General features: G+C 49.6%; 1 protein-coding gene and 1 pseudogene across 1 annotated transcript; one reads left to right on the forward strand and one right to left on the reverse strand.

The window, feature by feature from the left end:
* The window catches only part of LOC137464098 (uncharacterized), a 1364046-nt pseudogene that overhangs the window by 280368 nt on the left and 1064238 nt on the right, over positions 1 to 19440 (reverse strand).
* On the forward strand, positions 7110 to 10054 carry LOC137464078 (uncharacterized). Its single transcript, XM_068175391.1, has 2 exons — positions 7110 to 7122; positions 8979 to 10054. Exons 1-2 carry the CDS (start codon positions 7110 to 7112, stop codon positions 10052 to 10054), a joined length of 1089 nt encoding a protein of 362 aa, XP_068031492.1.

Consider the following 19440-nt stretch of genomic DNA (forward strand, 5'->3'; position numbering starts at 1 on the left):
CACAGGCCTCTGCAACCACGGGAGAATTGGCCTCTTACCATGGCCCTCGTTTCCTTGAAGTAAGGAGGTTCTCCTTCCACCATCTCGATGGTCACAATGCCGAAGGACCAGATGTCCACCTTGGGGCCGTAAGGAGAACTGGTGACAACTTCTGGGGCCATCCAGTGAGCAGTGCCCACCATGGAGCTGCGCTGGTCCTGCTCAGGGCTGAGCTGAGCGCTGAGGCCAAAATCAGCTGAGGACAGAAACAAACACTGTCAAAGGCAGCTGGAATGAGGAAACCAAGCACAAAGACTCCCCGCTCTCAGTCTCAGAATGCATCAGTGAAGTCAGCTGGGAAAGTCCTCAAGGCAGCCAAGGAAAGATGGAACTGAACTGGACCCTTAAAGAAACCCTCAGCTTTCATGCAGTTGCTGTTACTGATTCCCTTGCAGCTTTAGATCCCAACTCCTGCTCCCTCTGGGAGGGCCATTCCCAGAGCAAAGGCACCCCTGACAGCCTGCTCCTCTCCTGAGCTCTCTGCAGGGGCAGCCGCTCTCAGCTGGCAGCAGGGGCCGGGCAGTGCCCCCAGCAGCCCTTGTGGGGCTCTGGCCGTCACTGGGAAGCAGCCCCACAGCCGCACCCCGGGAGCGCCGTGCCTGGCCAGGAACACCCACCCAGCTTGACAGAGCCGTCCATGCCCAGAAGGATGTTGGAGCTCTTCAGATCTCTGTGGATCACCCGGTTCGAATGGAGGAAATGCAGGCCCTGCAGACACTGAGAGAGAACAAGAAACACGAGGGTAAAAACCAATGGCCGGAATATATCACACAAGAAAGGACAGTTTAGAATTCTGCCAGCAGCGACTTTGCTGTGACAGGCCAGGAGTGCAGTGCAGACAAGCTCCAGGCAAACGGTTCAGGGCAAAGCTGAGAACAGCACATCAAATCCAAAACAGACAGAGAGTGCCACAACAGCAGGAAAGAGAGCAAGAACAGAGGAGAAGTGCAGTGCTGCTGGCAGGCCATTCACTGCAGGGGCTCTTTCTTCTCCAGCTCATAAAAACAACAGAGAAACAAAGCCCTGAGCATGGAGCCACTCCTGCTCTCACACCCTGCTGGGAAGGACCATCGTGTCCAAGGCATGGCAGTCACAGGCAGGATCCCTCACCTCCCGACTGACAGCTGCCATCTCTCCTTCAGCCATGCGTGTCTGTCTGACAACGTCCTGCAAAGTTCCTCCATCCATGTATTCCATCACCAGCCAGAGATCTCCATCAACAAGGAAGCTGGAAGAGGAAAGCAGTGGCATGGAGACCAATGTGCAGTGCTCAATTCCCCCATGGAAGAGCCTGGAGTGGAGTTTTGTTGCCAGGTCACTTGTCAATGAGGACAGAATCCGATGGAGAGACATTCCTGCCAGGCTGCACAGCCCTTGGGATCTGCACAGTCTAAAGGAGGAGACCCCTGTGAGAAAGGAGAGGCCTGAGATGGCAAGCAGGTGAAAAATGCAGTTTAGCAAAGGCCCAGATCAATGTGGAACCACAACACTGGCCCCCATCTGGTTCAGCTTCTGAACTCATCAGTTCCACCCTTCCCTGCAGAGCAAGGCAACACAGCTCCCAGGGTTATCCAGGGGAGGAGGCCGGGCAGCACTTGGGACAAAAGGGGTCAGAAAACCTTTCAGAAAGTCCCTTCAGAAACAGGCAAGGCCAGTGACAAATGGGCAAACGAGGCATTTCTGGGAACAAGAACCTGGTCTTCCTGGCATCTGCAGCAATGGGAAAGGGCTGGGAAGAAGAAGCCAAGGGAAATAATTTCTGCTGTGGTTTACCAGCACTTGTTGTAAGACACAGAAAACAGGGTCAACTTGAAGGAAAAACCAAACCAAAGCAACAAAAGCACATGGAGGGAGCGAACTGCCAGGCTGTTGTTTTGGGAGGATACGGCTGGGTCAGGCATTTTCAAAACAGGCTACAGACTACGGATGCCAGGAAAGGTTAAGGCAGGGCCCGGGCACAGGATAAGGCCTGAAGCACTCACCTGTCCAAAGAGCTGACAATGTTGGGGTTCTTCTTGTCCTTCAGGAGCAGGAGCTCATTCACAGCTCGTTCCCTGTTCTGCCCTCTCAGACTCATTTTCTTTATGGCCACCTGAAGGGACATTGCAGACCTTTAACTGAAGGAATCTGTGGCAGGAGGCCGCAGCAAACACGGAGCGAGTCTTTTTGGAGCGACGGGGCCGGGCTGTGCCAAACTGCCTTGGGATGGGACACCAGAGCTCAGCAAGTGCCATTCCCACAGCCCATTGCTCTGCTCGCTGGGGGCTGCTTACAGGACACATGGCCAGAGACATTTGGCCTTGCAGGCTCTGCAGAAATGGCCCCTCAGCTGTCAGCCTCCAAGCTCTAACCACATTCTCTGCACCTACAGTCTTCTCAAATGGCCTCAACACTCTCATTATTGTTCAAACACATTTTGCAAGCAGGAGGTAATTCTGGTTCTGTGCAAACAGAGCAAAACAGCCGGGAACCCTTTAGCAGTTCTATGGGATTGGGTCATGATTTCAGATGCAACTGCTCTGGTTGGGATTGCACAACAAAGCAAACACACACATCCATTGCTCAGGTGATCCCTGTCACAGGCTGTCACTGACCCCAGAGCCAAACACAACTGCAGGGTTTAGGAGAGAGCTTTGCTCTGGACATCCATCTTCTCATTTCTCTCCCTCTCTCTCTGTGAACAGCTGCAGTGGAACTAAAACCCCAAACTGAGCCCAAGCAGGATCTCTCCCTCATTAGGCCTTGAGGTACCCTTTGAAGATGAAAGGCAGGATGGAAAACTGCTAAATAGTGTTCCTGTCTGAGGCTGGGGTGAAGATAAATTTGGCCTCAATCTCCAGCACTGATGCATTCCCACTTTTAGATATGAAGACCAAGCCAGCGTGTCCTGCTCTGACAGACACCGCTGCCCTCCTTGCATTCCTTTGGGCACTTCAGAAGGACCAAGTCTGTCCCAGCTGTGCTCTGCAGGCTGACACGGCTCTGCCTGCAGAGGAGCAGCCTGTGCAGGAAAGCTCTGCTGGCCCCCAAAGTTGCAGCCACAGCTCCCAGCAGAGGGGAGAGCCCTGGAGAGCTGCCAGACGTGCTGGGCGTGTTGACACTGACCTCTCCTCCAGTGGCCCTGTCGAGTCCTTTAGAAACGGTTCCAAAAGCCCTGGAGACAAAACAGCAGAGAAGAAAGAAGCAGCACTTTAGGCCCTGGCAGGGAAAGCCAGCCCAGACAGGAGATCTCTGCTGCCTGCAGCGTCCACAAACACCTGGGGGCATCGACCCTTCCAACAACAGCGCAGCAGCCACCAGCCCTCTGCCATGCAAGGTGTGCCAGAGAAAACTGAGACCCAACACCAAGGAATTGGGCCGGAGCAAATCCCAAATGTCCACGCTGCACTGCTTTATTTCAAAACCTGAAGTGAGCAATGGGTGTCTAAAGAACTGGAAAAGAATGCATTCCATCCTTTCCCATTTCCTGCCTAAGACCTGCAGGATCCACAAGGGCCCTGCCATCAGGCAGGTGATGCATTTTCCCCCAGAGTGCATCAGCTCTGTGTCTGTTACTGAATGTCTGGGCTCTACTACCTGTGCTAGAATAGAGCACTTATTAGTTCAGCTCTGGTTTCTGTTTCTAAACCATTAGGTTGATAATCCTGACCGGAGGATATTTTTTGAAGCAAAATATTTGAAAGAAATCTCCTTGGGAACTGTTTTCTGACAGTCACCAGATGGTGAGTGGCTCTTTTAGGCAATCCAATTCCAGGGACAGAAGATCTTCCAGGTCCTGCTCCTTGCTGCAGGCAGGACACTGCCAGCCTCAGGGGCCTTTGACGGTGCCTTCTGAGCACAGGTATCAATTCTGATCAGGACTGAGGGACAGCAGGATGGCGCCCCAGTGTCTGGAGGTGTTTGGAGCTCTCCTGACTTCTCACTTGATCCTGCACCAGCACAACACCTGGGCCTGCTTGTGCAGAAGTAACTGCCGTGCACTTACCCTTGGCCAATCTGCTCCACTTCCAGGTATTTCTCGGCAGGCTCCGCCAGGCTCACGGTGTTCCCTGAAAGAAACCACGTGGAAGACGCTCCCTCCCAGAGTGAGACCCCGCCTTGCAGCAGAGCCAGAATGCAGCCCCCCTCCCTGGGGCCGTCAGCCCCTTGGTCTCAGCTGGGGAAGGACAAGAAATGACCCTGGCACATTCAGCTGCAGAGCAGCACTGGGTGCAGCTGATGCCGAGACACACACACAGCACCCTGCTCTGGCACACAGGAACACAGCAGACGTACTCAGCTGCATCAGGCACCACTCCCCTCTCCCCTCTGGCTGCAGGGCTGTGCTGCTGTCAGAATGTTCAGCCCAGGATCCCACAGCCGAGGGAGGTTCAGTGTCCTCTTCCCAAGCACAGGGAGCTTCTCCGTCCTCTTCCCAAAACGCTGCAGGTTCGCCATCATCTTTCCAAGCCCGGGGATGTTCACTGTCCGCTTCCCATGCTGGGAGAAGTTCACCCTCCTCTTCCCAAGACACAGGATGTTATCTGTCCTCCTCCCACACCAGGAGATGTCCACTGTCCTTGTCCCACACCGCAGGAGCCTCGCCGTTGTCTTCCCACAGCGCGGGATGTTCGCCCTCGTCTCCCAGAGCAGCGGGAAGTTCACTGTCATCTCCCGGCACTGAGGGACGTTCACCATCGTCCCCCGGAACAGCGGGAAGCTCACTGCTGCCTTCCTCCTCTTTGGCCTCCTCTTTGGAAGCAGAGGGAGCCAGAGGAGGTGCTGGTGCTGCTTTTGTGCCCTGTGGACAGACGGCAGCGTGAGGGACGGGAAGTTCTGTCTCAGTTATCACCTTATTTCCCCTCAGCTGCACATCCAGCTGCACTAAGCAGAAATTGGGTTCGGAGCTGTTCAAACTAACAATGGGCTAAAGTCGACATTGCCCCTTATTCTTGGGAATTCCATATTCCACCATGGCTAGAGCCAGCAAGCAATGCTCTGCCTGCAAAACCAGACCTGCAGCTCTTCAAAAGCTCTTCAGCAGAAAAGGAGAAAACTCCCAGGGATCCCTTTGCTGCTGCTAGGACACTGACAGGAACTTTCCTTCAGCCTCCCAGGCTGGCACTCGGCTGCCACATGCCGAGCTCACAACTTGCTGCACAATTCCAAACACCAAAGGTTCCTTTCCCACTCACCAAAGGAGGAGCTGCGCGGGATCCACTCATGAGGTGCCCTGCAAGGGGAGAGGGAACATGAACCAGATGCTGTCAGGAAAACAACTGCCTGTGGTGGGAAATGCCCCGGAGCAAGGCAACCCCGAGGGAGCATTTTGCTTTCACAGCGTCCCTCCAGGAGCCACAGTCCCTTCACACAGCAAGAGAACAGCACAAAATACTGGGCTGGGTCAGCTCTTGGCTGGACAGGCAGTTCCAGGCTCTGCTGCCACAGACTCCCTGCTTTGAGGGAACAGAACTCCCCAGGGCTCATTGCAAATGCTGAGCACGCCCCGCTGGCTGCAGACACCCCCTTTTCCAGCTGCAGCTGCTGCCAGGAGCTCTCCCAAAGCAATGGTGTCTTCATGGCAATTTGGTTACAAAGTCAGCTCAGGCCCAGAGGAAGAACAGCAAGCACACAGCAAGCCCAAAGCCACAGCACCGAGGGAAAACCTCGACTTACGTGCCAAGTGGGTTAAAAAATACCCCGCATACACCACAGAGTACAGCGTGCAAACTGCAGCAGCCACGTGCTGGATCATTTTGGCTGCGCTGCACACGTCTGCAGACTGTAGCCCTGCAAGCACAGAAGGACACCCGTCAGGGGTGGGCTGGCTGCTGAGAATGCCTCGGGCAGGAGGATCCTCCGGCAACGAGCAGTGCCCAGAGCCACTCTGGACACTGAGGCCTCCGTGTGCCACAGCAACGGGAACACCTTGGGGACGTGGCAGTGCTCCTGTGACATCACAGCAGCAGCTCACGCAGAAACCGCCTGGAAGGTTCTCCTGTGTCACAAAGGAGCACAAAGAACCCTCCCAGGGCACAGCCTGTTGCCCAAAGGATCCAGGAGGAGCTCTGAAAATGCAGCAAACAAGGACACCCCATAGCCCAACCTGAACACTGAGGAGGAACAAGGATGGCACCAAAGCAGAGCAAACATGACCTTTAGTCACTGACACTTCTGGCTAAAATCAGCAAGCCGTGTTCCCTCTGGGATCATTGTTCTCGTTCTAAAAACAAAAAAGGTTCTCCACTCTAAATATAGAGAAGGCAGGAACTGGGCAGGTGGTGGGATGAGGAAGGAGGAGGAGGAGGGAGAGAGGAAAGGGAGGAGCAGGAAGAGGAGGAGCAGGAGCAGGAAAAGGAGGAGAAACAGGAGGTTCCAGTGCCCCCTGTGGCCGCAGCACTCTTGGCCCCGGGACCATCGCCCCCAGCTCATCCTGCAGGTGAGAGGGGAGGGGGAGCTCGTCCCAAATCTATCGGGGGGTCCCTGTGAGGGTTTTTTTACTGGGGTGTGTTTGGAGCTTGCAGATTGTGGAATTGAGCCCCAAATATCGTCTGGGAGGCCCAAATAAACCCTGGGAGGGTTTTTTCTCTCTTTGTGTGTAGGTTTGGATCTTGCAGGACCCCAGAGCTGAGCACCTTGGGGGGATCTTTGGGAGTACACGTGGCCATTGCCCAGGGTCACCAGGGGGAGGACATTGGTCCTGGGGACCCCCGGGGGAGCAGAGGAGGGGAACTCCTGGGACCCTCAGAGTGGGGAGAGTAGAGAGGGGTGATCCTGGAGCTGGGGGACCCATGGCTGGCTGGAAAGGGGGGGAGCCTGGAGAGGAGGGACCCCTGGGATCTCAAAGTAGAGCATCAGGGGAGAAGGGACCCCATGGACCCCTAACAGCCCCTGGATTATCCCTAAGCAGGACGCCAGAGAAGGGGGAACCCCTGGAGCCATTGGACCCCCATCATCCCAGGGAAAGGAAACCTCTGGCACCCCAAAAGTGGAGAGATCAGAGATAGGGAACTCCTGGGAGAGTTGTTTTGGGCTGAACCTTGATATAGTGGAGATTTCCATGGACACAAGACTCCTGCTGACTTCTAGGGATGGACTTGGGCAGTGAGGAGCCTCTACTCCAAGGCCCTCCCACCATAGTTTTCCCCAAAGCAGGATTTGTCATTCCCTGGGTGTGGCTGGATGGAGGAGGAGGAAAAGCCTCGGAGATCCTGCTGGAGGAGTCGATGAGCCATCGGTTGTGTGGCAGAGCCTCGACAATCGGTGCCCAAAAGTGCTCGGAGCCAATGAGAGCGTGCGGCGCTGCTGAGCCCGCACTGCTCCGGACTGGTGCTGCCAGCGCAGCGCGGCCGCTCTGGGGCTGGTGCTTGTAAGAGCCCGTCTGAAGCCCCTTGTTCTCCATTCTGCCTTCGGATTGCCACGAGAAAGAATCCCTTCCCCCGCTGCAGTTCCGACTTAGAACAGGACACAGTGCAGGTGGAACCACTGAACCATCATGCTAGCTGTTCCGAACAAGGCCTGGCAAGAACTTGGCAAGGAGTTGGCAAGGACTTGGCAAAGACCTGACATGGACCCAGCACGGGACAGCCTGATGCGCGGCCTGCTTCTAATATCCGTTCTTAAGCCCAAGGAACTTTTGGGGGGACTCCCGTGGTCCTTCATTGAAGACCCCTCATCTGCCTCGTTACCACTGTGACAAATAAAGAATGAGAACCCTCCTCCCAAGGACTGAGACTGAGACCCCTACTATAGGGAGGAGGGGAAATTGGTGGTCTGACCACTAATGACATGACCTGTTTCCCTTCAGTAATTTCAATGGACTTATTCTTTATTTTATTCGCCTTGCTTTGGTGGTTTCTGTGGACTCACCTGTTCCCTCGTGGCGATTACAATGGACTTTCATTGTTACACTTGTTCCCCCCTCTTTCCTCTGTGGACTATAACTGGACCCCCGAGTCGACCAGAACTTCGGAGACTCCCCCGACACGACAGACGGATCCCCATCGTCCGGACCACTGAGGATCTCGCCTGTGTTGGTAGCTATTCCCATCCCCCTCTTCTCTCTCTCTCTCTATTATTTTATCTCCTTTCTGATCCCCACTATCGCATATACTGTTTTGGCCCCTAATAAAGGTGCATTTGTTGTGATTAACTGATAGTCCCTTGTTGTTTGCCTTTTTGTACTTTTGGGATCGGTGAAAAGAACCATCACGACACCCCGCAAAAAGCGGATCGTGACATTAAATTGGCGTCACGGACAGGATTTCTGTCTAGACAGGAGGGTTGCAGATGAAAAAGCACCCACACTGTCTTTGGAAATTCACATAAGATCCCTTAGTGCAAAAGGTGGGACACTGTGTTTTGTTGTTGTTTTATTATTGTTGTTGTGTGTATCTGTTCTGGGAAGGAAGGGACAACTTGAAGAAACTAAGCAGAGCCTCCCAGGCACATTATTGTCCCTTCACCCACCCAAGGAAGCGAAGGGCGACACAGCGAGGGCTGTGTGGTTTGTGGAACTTAAGTTTGTACCTCCCTGTTGTGGTTTTGGTCCCTTCACAAAATGAGTGATAACCTTAATGATAAAGCTAAAGTTGGGCTTTATGCTCTACTAGCTAAATATAATGCCAAACCTTCTCCAGGAGGAGAGGAATGGGCACAAAATAATTGGTTTAATTTGGATAATGTAGTTGATAGAGTGTGTTCTTTACAACATGATACAAAGTTCAAACTGGGCAAGAATAAAACCATCTTATGCTCAGTTTTGGGAGCTTGTCTTAAGGCAGCCGTAGAAACTCGCTCACAACGAAGAAGTGAGCAAGAAATAATAATAGACTCCCTTCAAAAATTAGTAGAAATTTTACAAAAACAGTTACATGAAGCAAGAAATGTGACTTATGCATTGCAAGCTGCCTTAACAGAAGAACATGTTAACAAATCACACAATGCTGATTCCCCTACAGAAACAGAGGAGAAGGAAACTACTCACATTAGACAGATTTACCCCCAAAAGGAACTTGAAGCAGCAAATAATTGTGGGGAACATTGCTGCCATCACTTGAGACCCCTAATTAAAACAGAGTATAATTATCTCAGTGATGATGATCTCGAACCTCACATCACAACCAAACACATACCATACACTGCCACTGAGTTAGCTAAGCTTAAAAAGGAATACGGACGCCTCCCACACGAATCAGAAACAGAATATGTTTTCCAGGTGTCCCTCACTGGTGGTGATCAAATTAAATTAACTGAACAAGAAGCCAGTGGGTATTGGGGACATGGTGTCTTCCTAACAACGGGAGATAAACGTGACACATGGTCCCTGACACAGTGTGAGGCTTTTTGGGCCGGGGGAACGAGCCCCTTAGAAAGGGGAGATCCCATAGCTATAATTAGTACCCCTGACCAACTCTTCGAAAGTGTGCATAAAGCCGCTTGCCTGCAAATGATTCATGAGAAGAAGTTAATTCCTGGCTTTGAATCCCCAATGCAATTACCTGTGAAGCCCGAAATAATGACCCCTTTAATTCGTGAGCTTCCAGAAACTACTGCCATTACCTTACAAAAAACTATTATGACATTAAGCCCTGTGGAAAGACTGGACAGATTCCTGGGTAATCCCACTGATTGCACTGGATCTACTGATCCCAACTTTACCCCATCCCATTCATCCTTACAAGCCGCAGCTTCAAAATGCAGCTCGCCTGCCAGTAGTCGTAAAGTCTGGACATGGGGTGAAGTTGCAGAAGATTTGATTAATTACTGTAGAAAATATGGACCAGTAAAAACCCTGGAAGAAAAACCAGAGAAAACAAAAGGAGTTCGGTCCATTGGGATTCCTTATGGTAAAAATTCAGAAAAGGGAAAACAAAGCCCTAACCGCCAGCATTGGTGGTCGTTAGGAGTCCAAAAAGGAGTCCCCAGAGATATAATCGATGGTTTGCCTCTTGATAAATTACAGAAATTAATAACTAATTGGCGCCATCGAAAATCAAATCCGCCAATCCAGCCCACGGCACCCAAACCTCCTTAAAACATGGGCAAGGAGCCAACTCTTCCTCCGCCTCTCCTTCCCCTCCCTCCTCAGAACACGGGCAAGGAACCAACCCTCCCTCAGCATCTCCTCCGAAACACAGAAACAGTAACCTTTTCCCAACTCCTCTCTCAAAACCCAGTCAGCGGGCCATTTCTCTCTCAGCCCCCTCCTCAGAATTCGGGAAATGAGCTGACACAGTTTCAGGGAAACTAACTTCTCCGTCCTTTACAGGTGAGCGAAAGGACAGAGCATGGGTATACTTGAGAATGCTCACTAAAAATAAATTAGGAGATATTTTAATTACAGCTGTTACGGGTCCCAAACGTGCTCTTGTAACATTTTTGATTGACACTGGGGCACAAATTTCTGCATTAACAGAAAAAGATGCTCAGAGGAGTGGAGTTGTTCCAACTAAGAGACAATACTGTGTTCTAAATGCCCTAGGAAAGTCAGAATCTATGAATGTAGCCTTGGTCAAACTCACACTTCCTGGAGATGAGAATCAATTAGTTGTCAAAATGGTAATTGGGAACATTCCAAACAATTTACTAGGGATGGATGTTCTTGCTGGGAGACAATGGGAGGACTCAGAAGGATCTTTGTGGTGTTTTGGCGCTACACCTTTAAATATTAGGTTGCTTCAAACCGCACCTTCTCTACCATATAGTAAAATAACAAATGTAAAACAATATCCTCTACCTTCTGGTGCCAGAGAAGGTATCAAACCAGTTATACAGGATTTGCGAGACCAGGGAGTAATAATTAACACACATTCTGCTTTCAACTCGCCTGTCTGGCCAGTGCGTAAATCCAATGGGAAATGGAGGCTAACAGTTGATTTCCGCAGGCTTAATGCCAACACAGACCCTCTCACAGCAGCGGTCCCGAATTTAGCCGAGTTGATAATATCTATTCAAGAAAAAGCTCATCCTATTATGGCAACTATAGATGTCAAAGACATGTTTTTTATGATACCTATACAGCCAGAAGATAGGGACCGTTTCGCTTTTACGTGGGAAAGACAGCAATACACTTTCACTAGGCTTCCCCAAGGATACAAGCATTCCCCCACTCTAGCCCACCATGCACTAGCTAAAGAAATAGAAAAGATATCCAAACCTGATGATGTAGCTGTTTACCAATACATTGATGACATTTTGGTGGGAGGGGATGAAATTGAAGCAGTAGGAGAGACTCAACAGAAAATAATCTCTCATTTAGAGAGTCTCGATTTACAGATTCCCCCGGAAAAAATTCAAAAGCCCTCCCAAGAAGTAAAGTTCTTGGGAATTTGGTGGAAAGGGGGCATGACATGTATTCCACCAGACACCTTGACTTCTTTAGATCAGATTAAAATGCCTCACACTAGAAAGGATCTCCAACAGGCTCTGGGACTATTAGTGTTCTGGAGAAAACACATTCCAGATTTCTCGATAATTGCTAGGCCTCTTTATGACTTGCTGAGGAAAGGGGTAAAATGGGATTGGACTCCTTCTCAGGAAGAAGCATTGCAATTACTGATTTTTGAGGCAACAGCTCATCAAACATTGGGTCCCATCCATCCTACAGATCCCTTTCAGGTAGAATGGGGATTCGCTGCCTCAGGGCTGTCAGTACACATATGGCAGAGGGGACCTGAGGGTCCAACAAGGCCTGTGGGCTTCTATTCTTGTGGTTTCAGAGATGCTGAGAAAAGATACACTACCTGGGAAAAGGGGCTGTTTGTGGTTAGTTTGGCTCTCATTGAAGTGGAAAAAATAGCACGTCAACAACCTATTGTGCTAAGGGGCCCCTTCAAGGTTATTAAGACAGTCACTAGTGGAACCCCCCCTCCTGACGGGGTGGCTCAGAGGGCCTCAGTTAGGAAGTGGTATGCTCAAATCGAACATTACTGTAATATTTTTACAATTACAGAAGGAGCTGTAAAAAATTTAGCAATCCAAGAAACTGAGGAGTTGGATAGTGGCCAAGATAAACCAGTCTCTGTAATCAAAGTGGCCCCTCCTTTCTCTCCTGAACAATCAGCAAATTCTTGGTTTACTGATGCTTCTGCTAAAAGGGAAGGTAAAATGTGGAAGTATAAAGCAGCAGCCCTTCACATTTCCTCTGGTGAGCAAATAATTACAGAAGGCGAAGGTAGTGCACAGGTTGGGGAGCTGGTAGCTGTCTGGAGTGTTTTCCAACGAGAAGCACAAAATTCCTCTTTGGTCTGCATTTACACTGACTCTTATGCTGTATACAAAGGTTGTACTGAATGGCTTCCTTTTTGGCAGCAAAACGATTGGGAAGTCAACAGAATTCCGGTATGGCAAAAGGAAAAGTGGCAAGAAATATTAAATATTGCAAGTCAGGGGAACTTTGCAGTAGGCTGGGTAGCCTCTCATCAAACAGATGGGAATCCAGCAGGAGAATGGAATAAAGCTGATGAGCTAGCAAGGCTTAGTCCCCTGAAAAAGGAGCAAATTACAGAGGAATGGAATCAATTGTTAGAATGGCTGCATGTAAAAAGGCAGCACACAGGTGCAAAAGATTTATACCAGGAAGCTCATGCCCGGGGTTGGCCCGTTACTAGAGAAATGTGTAAAACATGCATATCAGCCTGTGAGCAGTGTCGCAAGCGACTGGAAAGACACCCTTTAGAAGATGACCCTTTGCATTTGAGGAAAGGCAAAGGCTTGTGGGACGCATGGCAGGTAGATTATATTGGTCCCTTTAAGAAATCAGGAGGAAAACATTTTGTGTTAGTAGGAGTAGAGATTGTGTCTGGGTTAGTTCAAGCTGATGCTTTTAAAAGAGCTACTGGGGACAATACTGTCAAAGCTTTACAGGGGTGGTTTGGAACTTTCCCAAAGCCACAGGAAATTCAGTCTGATAACGGGTCTCATTTCACTGCTAGAGTTGTACAGGACTGGGCAAAAGGTGAAGGAATCAAATGGATTTTTCACACCCCTTACTATCCTCAAGCTAACGGGATTGTAGAAAGGACTAATGGTCTTTTAAAGAGACTCTTAAAACCACAGGAAGGAAATTGGGACCTCCGATTATGGGAAGCTGTCAAAGGTGTAAATGACAGATGGGGAGTAAATGGGTGTCCCAAGATCACTGCTTTTTGTCCAACAGCTCCAAGCATCATTCCGTGCTGGAAGGACCTGACGATTCCACAAACCCTGCTCATTATCCTGGACAACCTGTTTTGGTAGACCTCCCTACAGTAGGGGAGGTACCACTTGTGTTGAAAACTCCTCTGAATAAATATGCATGGGTAGCTTCCGATGCTCTGGGAAAGGAGCACAGGATAAATACACGCTGGATAATTCCATCATTCTAACCTTTTCTGCCATATAGTGGCAGAACTTTTCTGTTGTGTTTACCTTTACAGAAGAACCTCGAGGGACAACATCATCTGAGCCATGATAAAATTGGTGATACTTTTCTGCATCTTACCACAACTCTCTGGCCAGAGCCCTGCTGAGTGGCCGTGGTCTGAAGCTACCATCGAGCACACTAATGCCCTAGGATCATATCCTAAAGGTCGTCACCCGAGTCTGGCAACTATTGTGCTACATAACTCTAAGGTATATCGTCCAAATGAGTGGGGATGGGATCAGAAGGAATGGACCAGAACCCTAACTGGAACGATTGGTGAGACTATTGTGGTAGCATGCAGAAAAGTGGAAGGATCTCTACATGAGAAAGCTTCCTCTATCACAATTGCTGGAAATTTTATGGAGCCAGGAGGAAAAAATTATTTGAAAATCCCTTCAGCAAAATTATGCCCTACCAAGAAATGGGAGTGTGCCAAAATATTTCCCCTTACCCTATGCTGCCGTCAAGAATATATTGGTAATTATACCGCAGTTCGCCGAACTAACAATATTGCAATTACAAAAGACTGCAAAAATGAATCTGTTGATTGCTGGTATAGCTTTACTTTAGCTAAAACCACTTATGTGACATGTAGCTGGCAAAACAACTTGACTAACCCATTTAGTTTGCAAGGCCTGGTTTACAAATTTAAGATTAATGCTACAACCAATAATAATATAATAGTCATACCCCAATGGACGGAAAGCCCCTTTACCGAAGGACCTTGGTCCCAAGCTTTTGTTTATTTTTCCGGATACATGGGAAATGTAAAAGATTTAAATCTAATAACTCTTGTCATGCATAATAATCACATATACACCAGGCAAGAATGGAAAGAATACAAAACCTGGCAGCTTCAAGGGATAATGGGGGAGAAAATTAGCATAGGATGCCGAATGGTTAACAAAACTGCTTATAGTAAGGCAACCTCAATCAGTGTTCAAATAGGTCAAACAGACAAGCAGGAAAAAGTCTGCACGCACCCAAGCATACAGGATTGTTGGCACAATTTTACATTAACACAGACTGCAGAAGTGGTCTGCTTATGGGGAAAAAACACCGAAGGGCTTTCTTTTAAGTTCATAATAAATGCTGTAGCCCAATCCACTACAGTTTATACCACCACCACCACCACCACTCGAGCTCAACCACCAGTTATGCTTACCCCGAAAATTTTTGAAGTTGGACCATATATAATCAGGAAAACCGGCCAACAACAGATATTATTTAATCCGGCATGGTCTCTTAAACAAGTTAAATTGCTGATGCAAAATAATGTCTCAGAAATACAACCAGCTTGTTCACCCTTTTTGCAAACCTCTTTTCAGGGCTGGACAACCTGGCTGCGACAGTGGAACCCTCCTAAAAACCGGGTGCCAAGAGACATAACTGGTGTTGTGGGAACGGGATTGGGAATCCTAAATAGTATAGATTCAGAAGTATTAATGAATAAACTGACTTCTACGACTAAAGATTTAACCAAAATACAACAACCACTGCAATCGTCCTTATCGGCCTTGGGAACACATCAGTGGTTGCTATCAAATATTTTACCAAATTGGGAAAAGATAAATGTGAATGATAGCAAATTGATAATTGATGCACTTAATGCCACACAAAGCAATGTTTCCTTAGCTCTTAGCTGTATCCAGGCTCAATTATGGATGCAGTCAGTTGCTGCCTCAATTATAAGAGAAGGTGAAGAAGGCACTTTTCCTACTGAAATTAGGAAAATAGTCTGGGACAGTGCCACTGATTTTGAAAGGGATTTCCAATCCTGGTGGAATTTAGTGAATTTTACTTATAACCCCATCACAAACATAGCCACAGCATTTGTGTTGACCATAAGTGATGCCTCAGTACATTTGATATTCCCTATCATTGCATCCTTTACACTATAGATGTTCCCAGGACTGTAGACACAAGGAGATTATAAGGTTAGAAGATATGTTTTACATAATTTTCTCTAATGATTTGTTCTAATCACTGTTTTAATTATTTGTTTATTGATTATAAAATTGTACTGAGTAATGTCGATTATACTAGATATATTACCTTATTGTTTAATATTGATTATACTGGTTTACTTTTTGATCAATTTATCATTTAATTGATTAATACTGGTTATTATCTAAACAATTTATTGTTTAACTATTATTGATTTGATTAATACTTATTGTATTTTGCTTATTATTTAATTATAGTTTGCTTACTAATATGTTGTGATTGTTTTAGTTTTCCTGTTTTCTCTTTCCTTTCCTTTTTCTCTTCTCTTCTCCCTGGGATGTGCTGCCGACACTTGACGAGTCCTGAAGACTCCACAACGACCCCATGGAATCCTGCTGATGAAGATCTTTCGAGGGCAATCGTCAGTCACCGGGTGGTGTAAGAGCCCGTCTGAAGCCCCTTGTTCTCCATTCTGCCTTCCGATTGCCACGAGAAAGAATCCCTTCCCCCGCTGCAGTTCTGACTTAGAACAGGACACGGTGCAGGTGGAACCACTGAACCATCATGCTAGCTGTTCCAAACAAGGCCTGGCAAGAACTTGGCAAGGAGTTGGCAAGGACTTGGCAAAGACCTGACATGGACCCAGCACGGGACAGCCTGATGCGCGGCCTGCTTCTAATCTCCGTTCTTAAGCCCAATGAACTTTTGGGGGGACTCCCGTGGTCCTTCATTGAAGACCCCTCATCTGCCTCGTTACCACTGTGACAAATAAAGAATGAGAACCCTCCTCCCAAGGACTGAGACTGAGACCCCTACTATAGGGAGGAGGGGAATTTGGTGGTCTGACCACTAATGACATGACCTGTTTCCCTTCAGTAATTTCAATGGACTTATTCTTTATTTTATTCGCCTTGCTTTGGTGGTTTCTGTGGACTCACCTGTTCCCTCGTGGCGATTACAATGGACTTTCATTGTTACACTTGTTCCCCCCTCTTTCCTCTGTGGACTATAACTGGACCCCCGAGTCGACCACAACTTCAGAGACTCCCCCAACACGACAGACCGGACCACTGAGGATCTCGCCTGTGTTGGTAGCTATTCCCATCCCCCTCTTCTCTCTCCCTCTCTATTATTTTATCTCCTTTCTGATCCCCACTATCGCATATACTGTTTTGGCCGCTAATAAAGGTGCATTTGTTGTGATTAACTGATAGTCCCGTGTTGTTTGCCTTTTGTACTTTTGGGATCGGTGAAAAGAACCATCACGACACCCCGCAATAAGCAGATCGTGACACTGGGCTATGGGGTGTCCTTGTTTGCTGCATTTTCAGAGTTCCTCCTGGATCCTTTGGGCAACAGGCTGTGCCCTGGGAGGGTTCTTTGTGCTCCTTTGTGACACAGGAGAACCTTCCAGGCGGTTTCTGCGTGAGCTGCTGCTGTGATGTCACAGGAGCACTGCCACGTCCCCGAGGTGTTCCCGTTGCTGTGGCACACGGAGGCCTCAGTGTCCAGAGTGGCTCTGGGCACTGCTCGTTGCCGGAGGATCCTCCTGCCCGAGGCATTCTCAGCAGCCAGCCCAGCCCTGACGGGTGTCCTTCTGTGCTTGCAGGGCTACAGTCTGCAGACGTGTGCAGCGCAGCCAAAATGATCCAGCACGTGGCTGCTGCAGTTTGCACGCTGTACTCTGTGGCGTATGCGGGGTATTTTTTAACCCACTTGGCACGTAAGTCGAGGTTTTCCCTCGGTGCTGTGGCTTTGGGCTTGCTGTGTGCTTGCTGTTCTTCCTCTGGGCCTGAGCTGACTTTGTAACCAAATTGCCATGAAGACACCATTGCTTTGGGAGAGCTCCTGGCAGCAGCTGCAGCTGGAAAAGGGGGTGTCTGCAGCCAGCGGGGCGTGCACAGCATTTGCAATGAGCCCTGGGGGGTTCTGTTCCCTCAAGCGGGGAGTCTGTGGCAGCAGAGCCTGGAACTGCCTGTCCAGCCAAGAGCTGACCCAGCCCAGTATTTTGTGCTGTTCTCTTGCTGTGCGAAAGGACTGTGGCTCCTGGAGGGACACTGTGAAAGCAAAATGCTCTCTCGGGGTTGCCTTGCTCCGGGGCATTTCCCACCAGAGGCAGTTGTTTTCCTGACAGCATCTGGTTCATGTTCCCTCTTCCCTTGCAGGGCACCTCATGAGTGGATCCTGAGCAGCTCCTCCTTCGGTGAGTGGGAAAGGAACCTTTGGTGTTTGGAATTGTGCAGCAAGTTGTGAGCTCGGCATGTGGCAGCCGAGTGCCAGCCTGGGAGGCTGAAGGAAAGTTCCTGCCAGTGTCCTTGCAGCAGCAAAGGGATCCCTGGGAGTTTTCTCCTTTTCTGCTGAAGAGCTTTTGAAGAGCTGCAGGTCTGGTTTTGCAGGCAGAGCATTGCTTGCTGGCTTTAGCCATGGTGGAATATCGAATTCCCAACAATAAGGGGCAACGTGGACTTTAGCCCATTGTTAGTTTGAACAGCTCCGAACCCAATTTCTGCTTAGTGCAGCTGGATGTGCAGCTGAGGGTAAATAAGGTGATAACTGAGGCAGAACTTCCCGTCCCTCACGCTGCCGTCTGTCCACAGGGCATAAAAGCAGCACCAGCACCTCCTCTGGCTCCCTCTGCTTCCAAAGAGGAGGCCAAAGAGGAGGAAGGCAGCAGTGAGCTTCCCGCTGTTCCAGGGGACGATGGTGAACATCCCTCAGTGCCGGGAGATGACAGTGAACTTCCCGCTGCTCTGGGAGACGAGGGCGAACATCCCGCGCTGTGGGAACACAACGGCGAGGCTCCCGCGGTGTGGAACAAGGACAGTGGACATCTCCCGGCGTGGGAGGAGGACAGAGGACATCCTGTATCTTGGGAAGAGGAGGGTGAACTTCTCCCAGCATGGGAGGCGGACAGTGAACGTCCCCTGGTGTGGAAAGATTATGGCGAACCTGCAGCGTTTTGGGAAGAGGACGGAGAAGCTCCCTGTGCTTGGGAAGAAGACACTGAACCTCCCTCGGCTGTGGGATCCTGGGCTGAAGATTCTGACAGCAGCACAGCCCTGCAGCCAGAGGGGAGAGGGGAGTGGTGCCTGATGCAGCTGAGTACGTCTGCTCTGTTCCTGTGTGCCAGAGCAGGGTGCTGTGTGTGTGTCTCGGCATCAGCTGCACCCAGTGCTGCTCTGCAGCTGAATGTGCCAGGGTCATTTCTTGTCCTTCCCCAGCTGAGACCAAGGGGCTGACGGCCCCAGGGAGGGGGGCTGCATTCTGGCTCTGCTGCAAGGCGGGGTCTCTCTCTGGGAGGGAGCGTCTTCCACGTGGTTTCTTTCAGGGAACACTGTGAGCCTGGCGGAGCCTGCCGAGAAATACCTGGAAGTGGAGCAGATTGGCCAAGGGTAAGTGCACGGCAGTTACTTCTGCACAAGCAGGCCCAGGTGTTGTGCTGGTGCAGGATCAAGTGAGAAGTCAGGAGAGCTCCAAACACCTCCAGACACTGGGGCGCCATCCTGCTGTCCCTCAGTCCTGATCAGAATTGATACCTGTGCTCAGAAGGCACCGTCAAAGACCCCTGAGGCGGGCAGTGTCCTGCCTGCAGCAAGGAGCAGGACCTGGAAGATCTTCTGTCCCTGGAATTGGATTGCCTAAAAGAGCCACTCACCATCTGGTGACTGTCAGAAAACAGTTCCCAAGGAGATTTCTTTCAAATATTTTGCTTCAAAAAATATCCTCCGGTCAGGATTATCAACCTAATGGTTTAGAAACAGAAACCAGAGCTGAACTAATAAGTGCTCTATTCTAGCACAGGTAGTAGAGCCCATACATTCAGTAACAGACACAGAGCTGATGCACTCTGGGGGAAAATGCATCACCTGCCTGATGGCAGGGCCCTTGTGGATCCTGCAGGTCTTAGGAAAAAAAAGGAAAAGGATGGAATGCATTCTTTTCCAGTTCTTTAGACACCCATTGCTCACTTCAGGTTTTGAACTAAAGCCATGCACCATGGACATTTGGGATTTGCTCCAGCCCAATTCCTTGGTGTTGGGTCTCAGTTTTCTCTGGCACACCTTGCATGG

Source organism: Anomalospiza imberbis, chromosome 36, assembly GCF_031753505.1.
Source record: "Anomalospiza imberbis isolate Cuckoo-Finch-1a 21T00152 chromosome 36, ASM3175350v1, whole genome shotgun sequence".
NCBI classification, from domain to species: Eukaryota; Metazoa; Chordata; class Aves; order Passeriformes; family Viduidae; genus Anomalospiza; species Anomalospiza imberbis.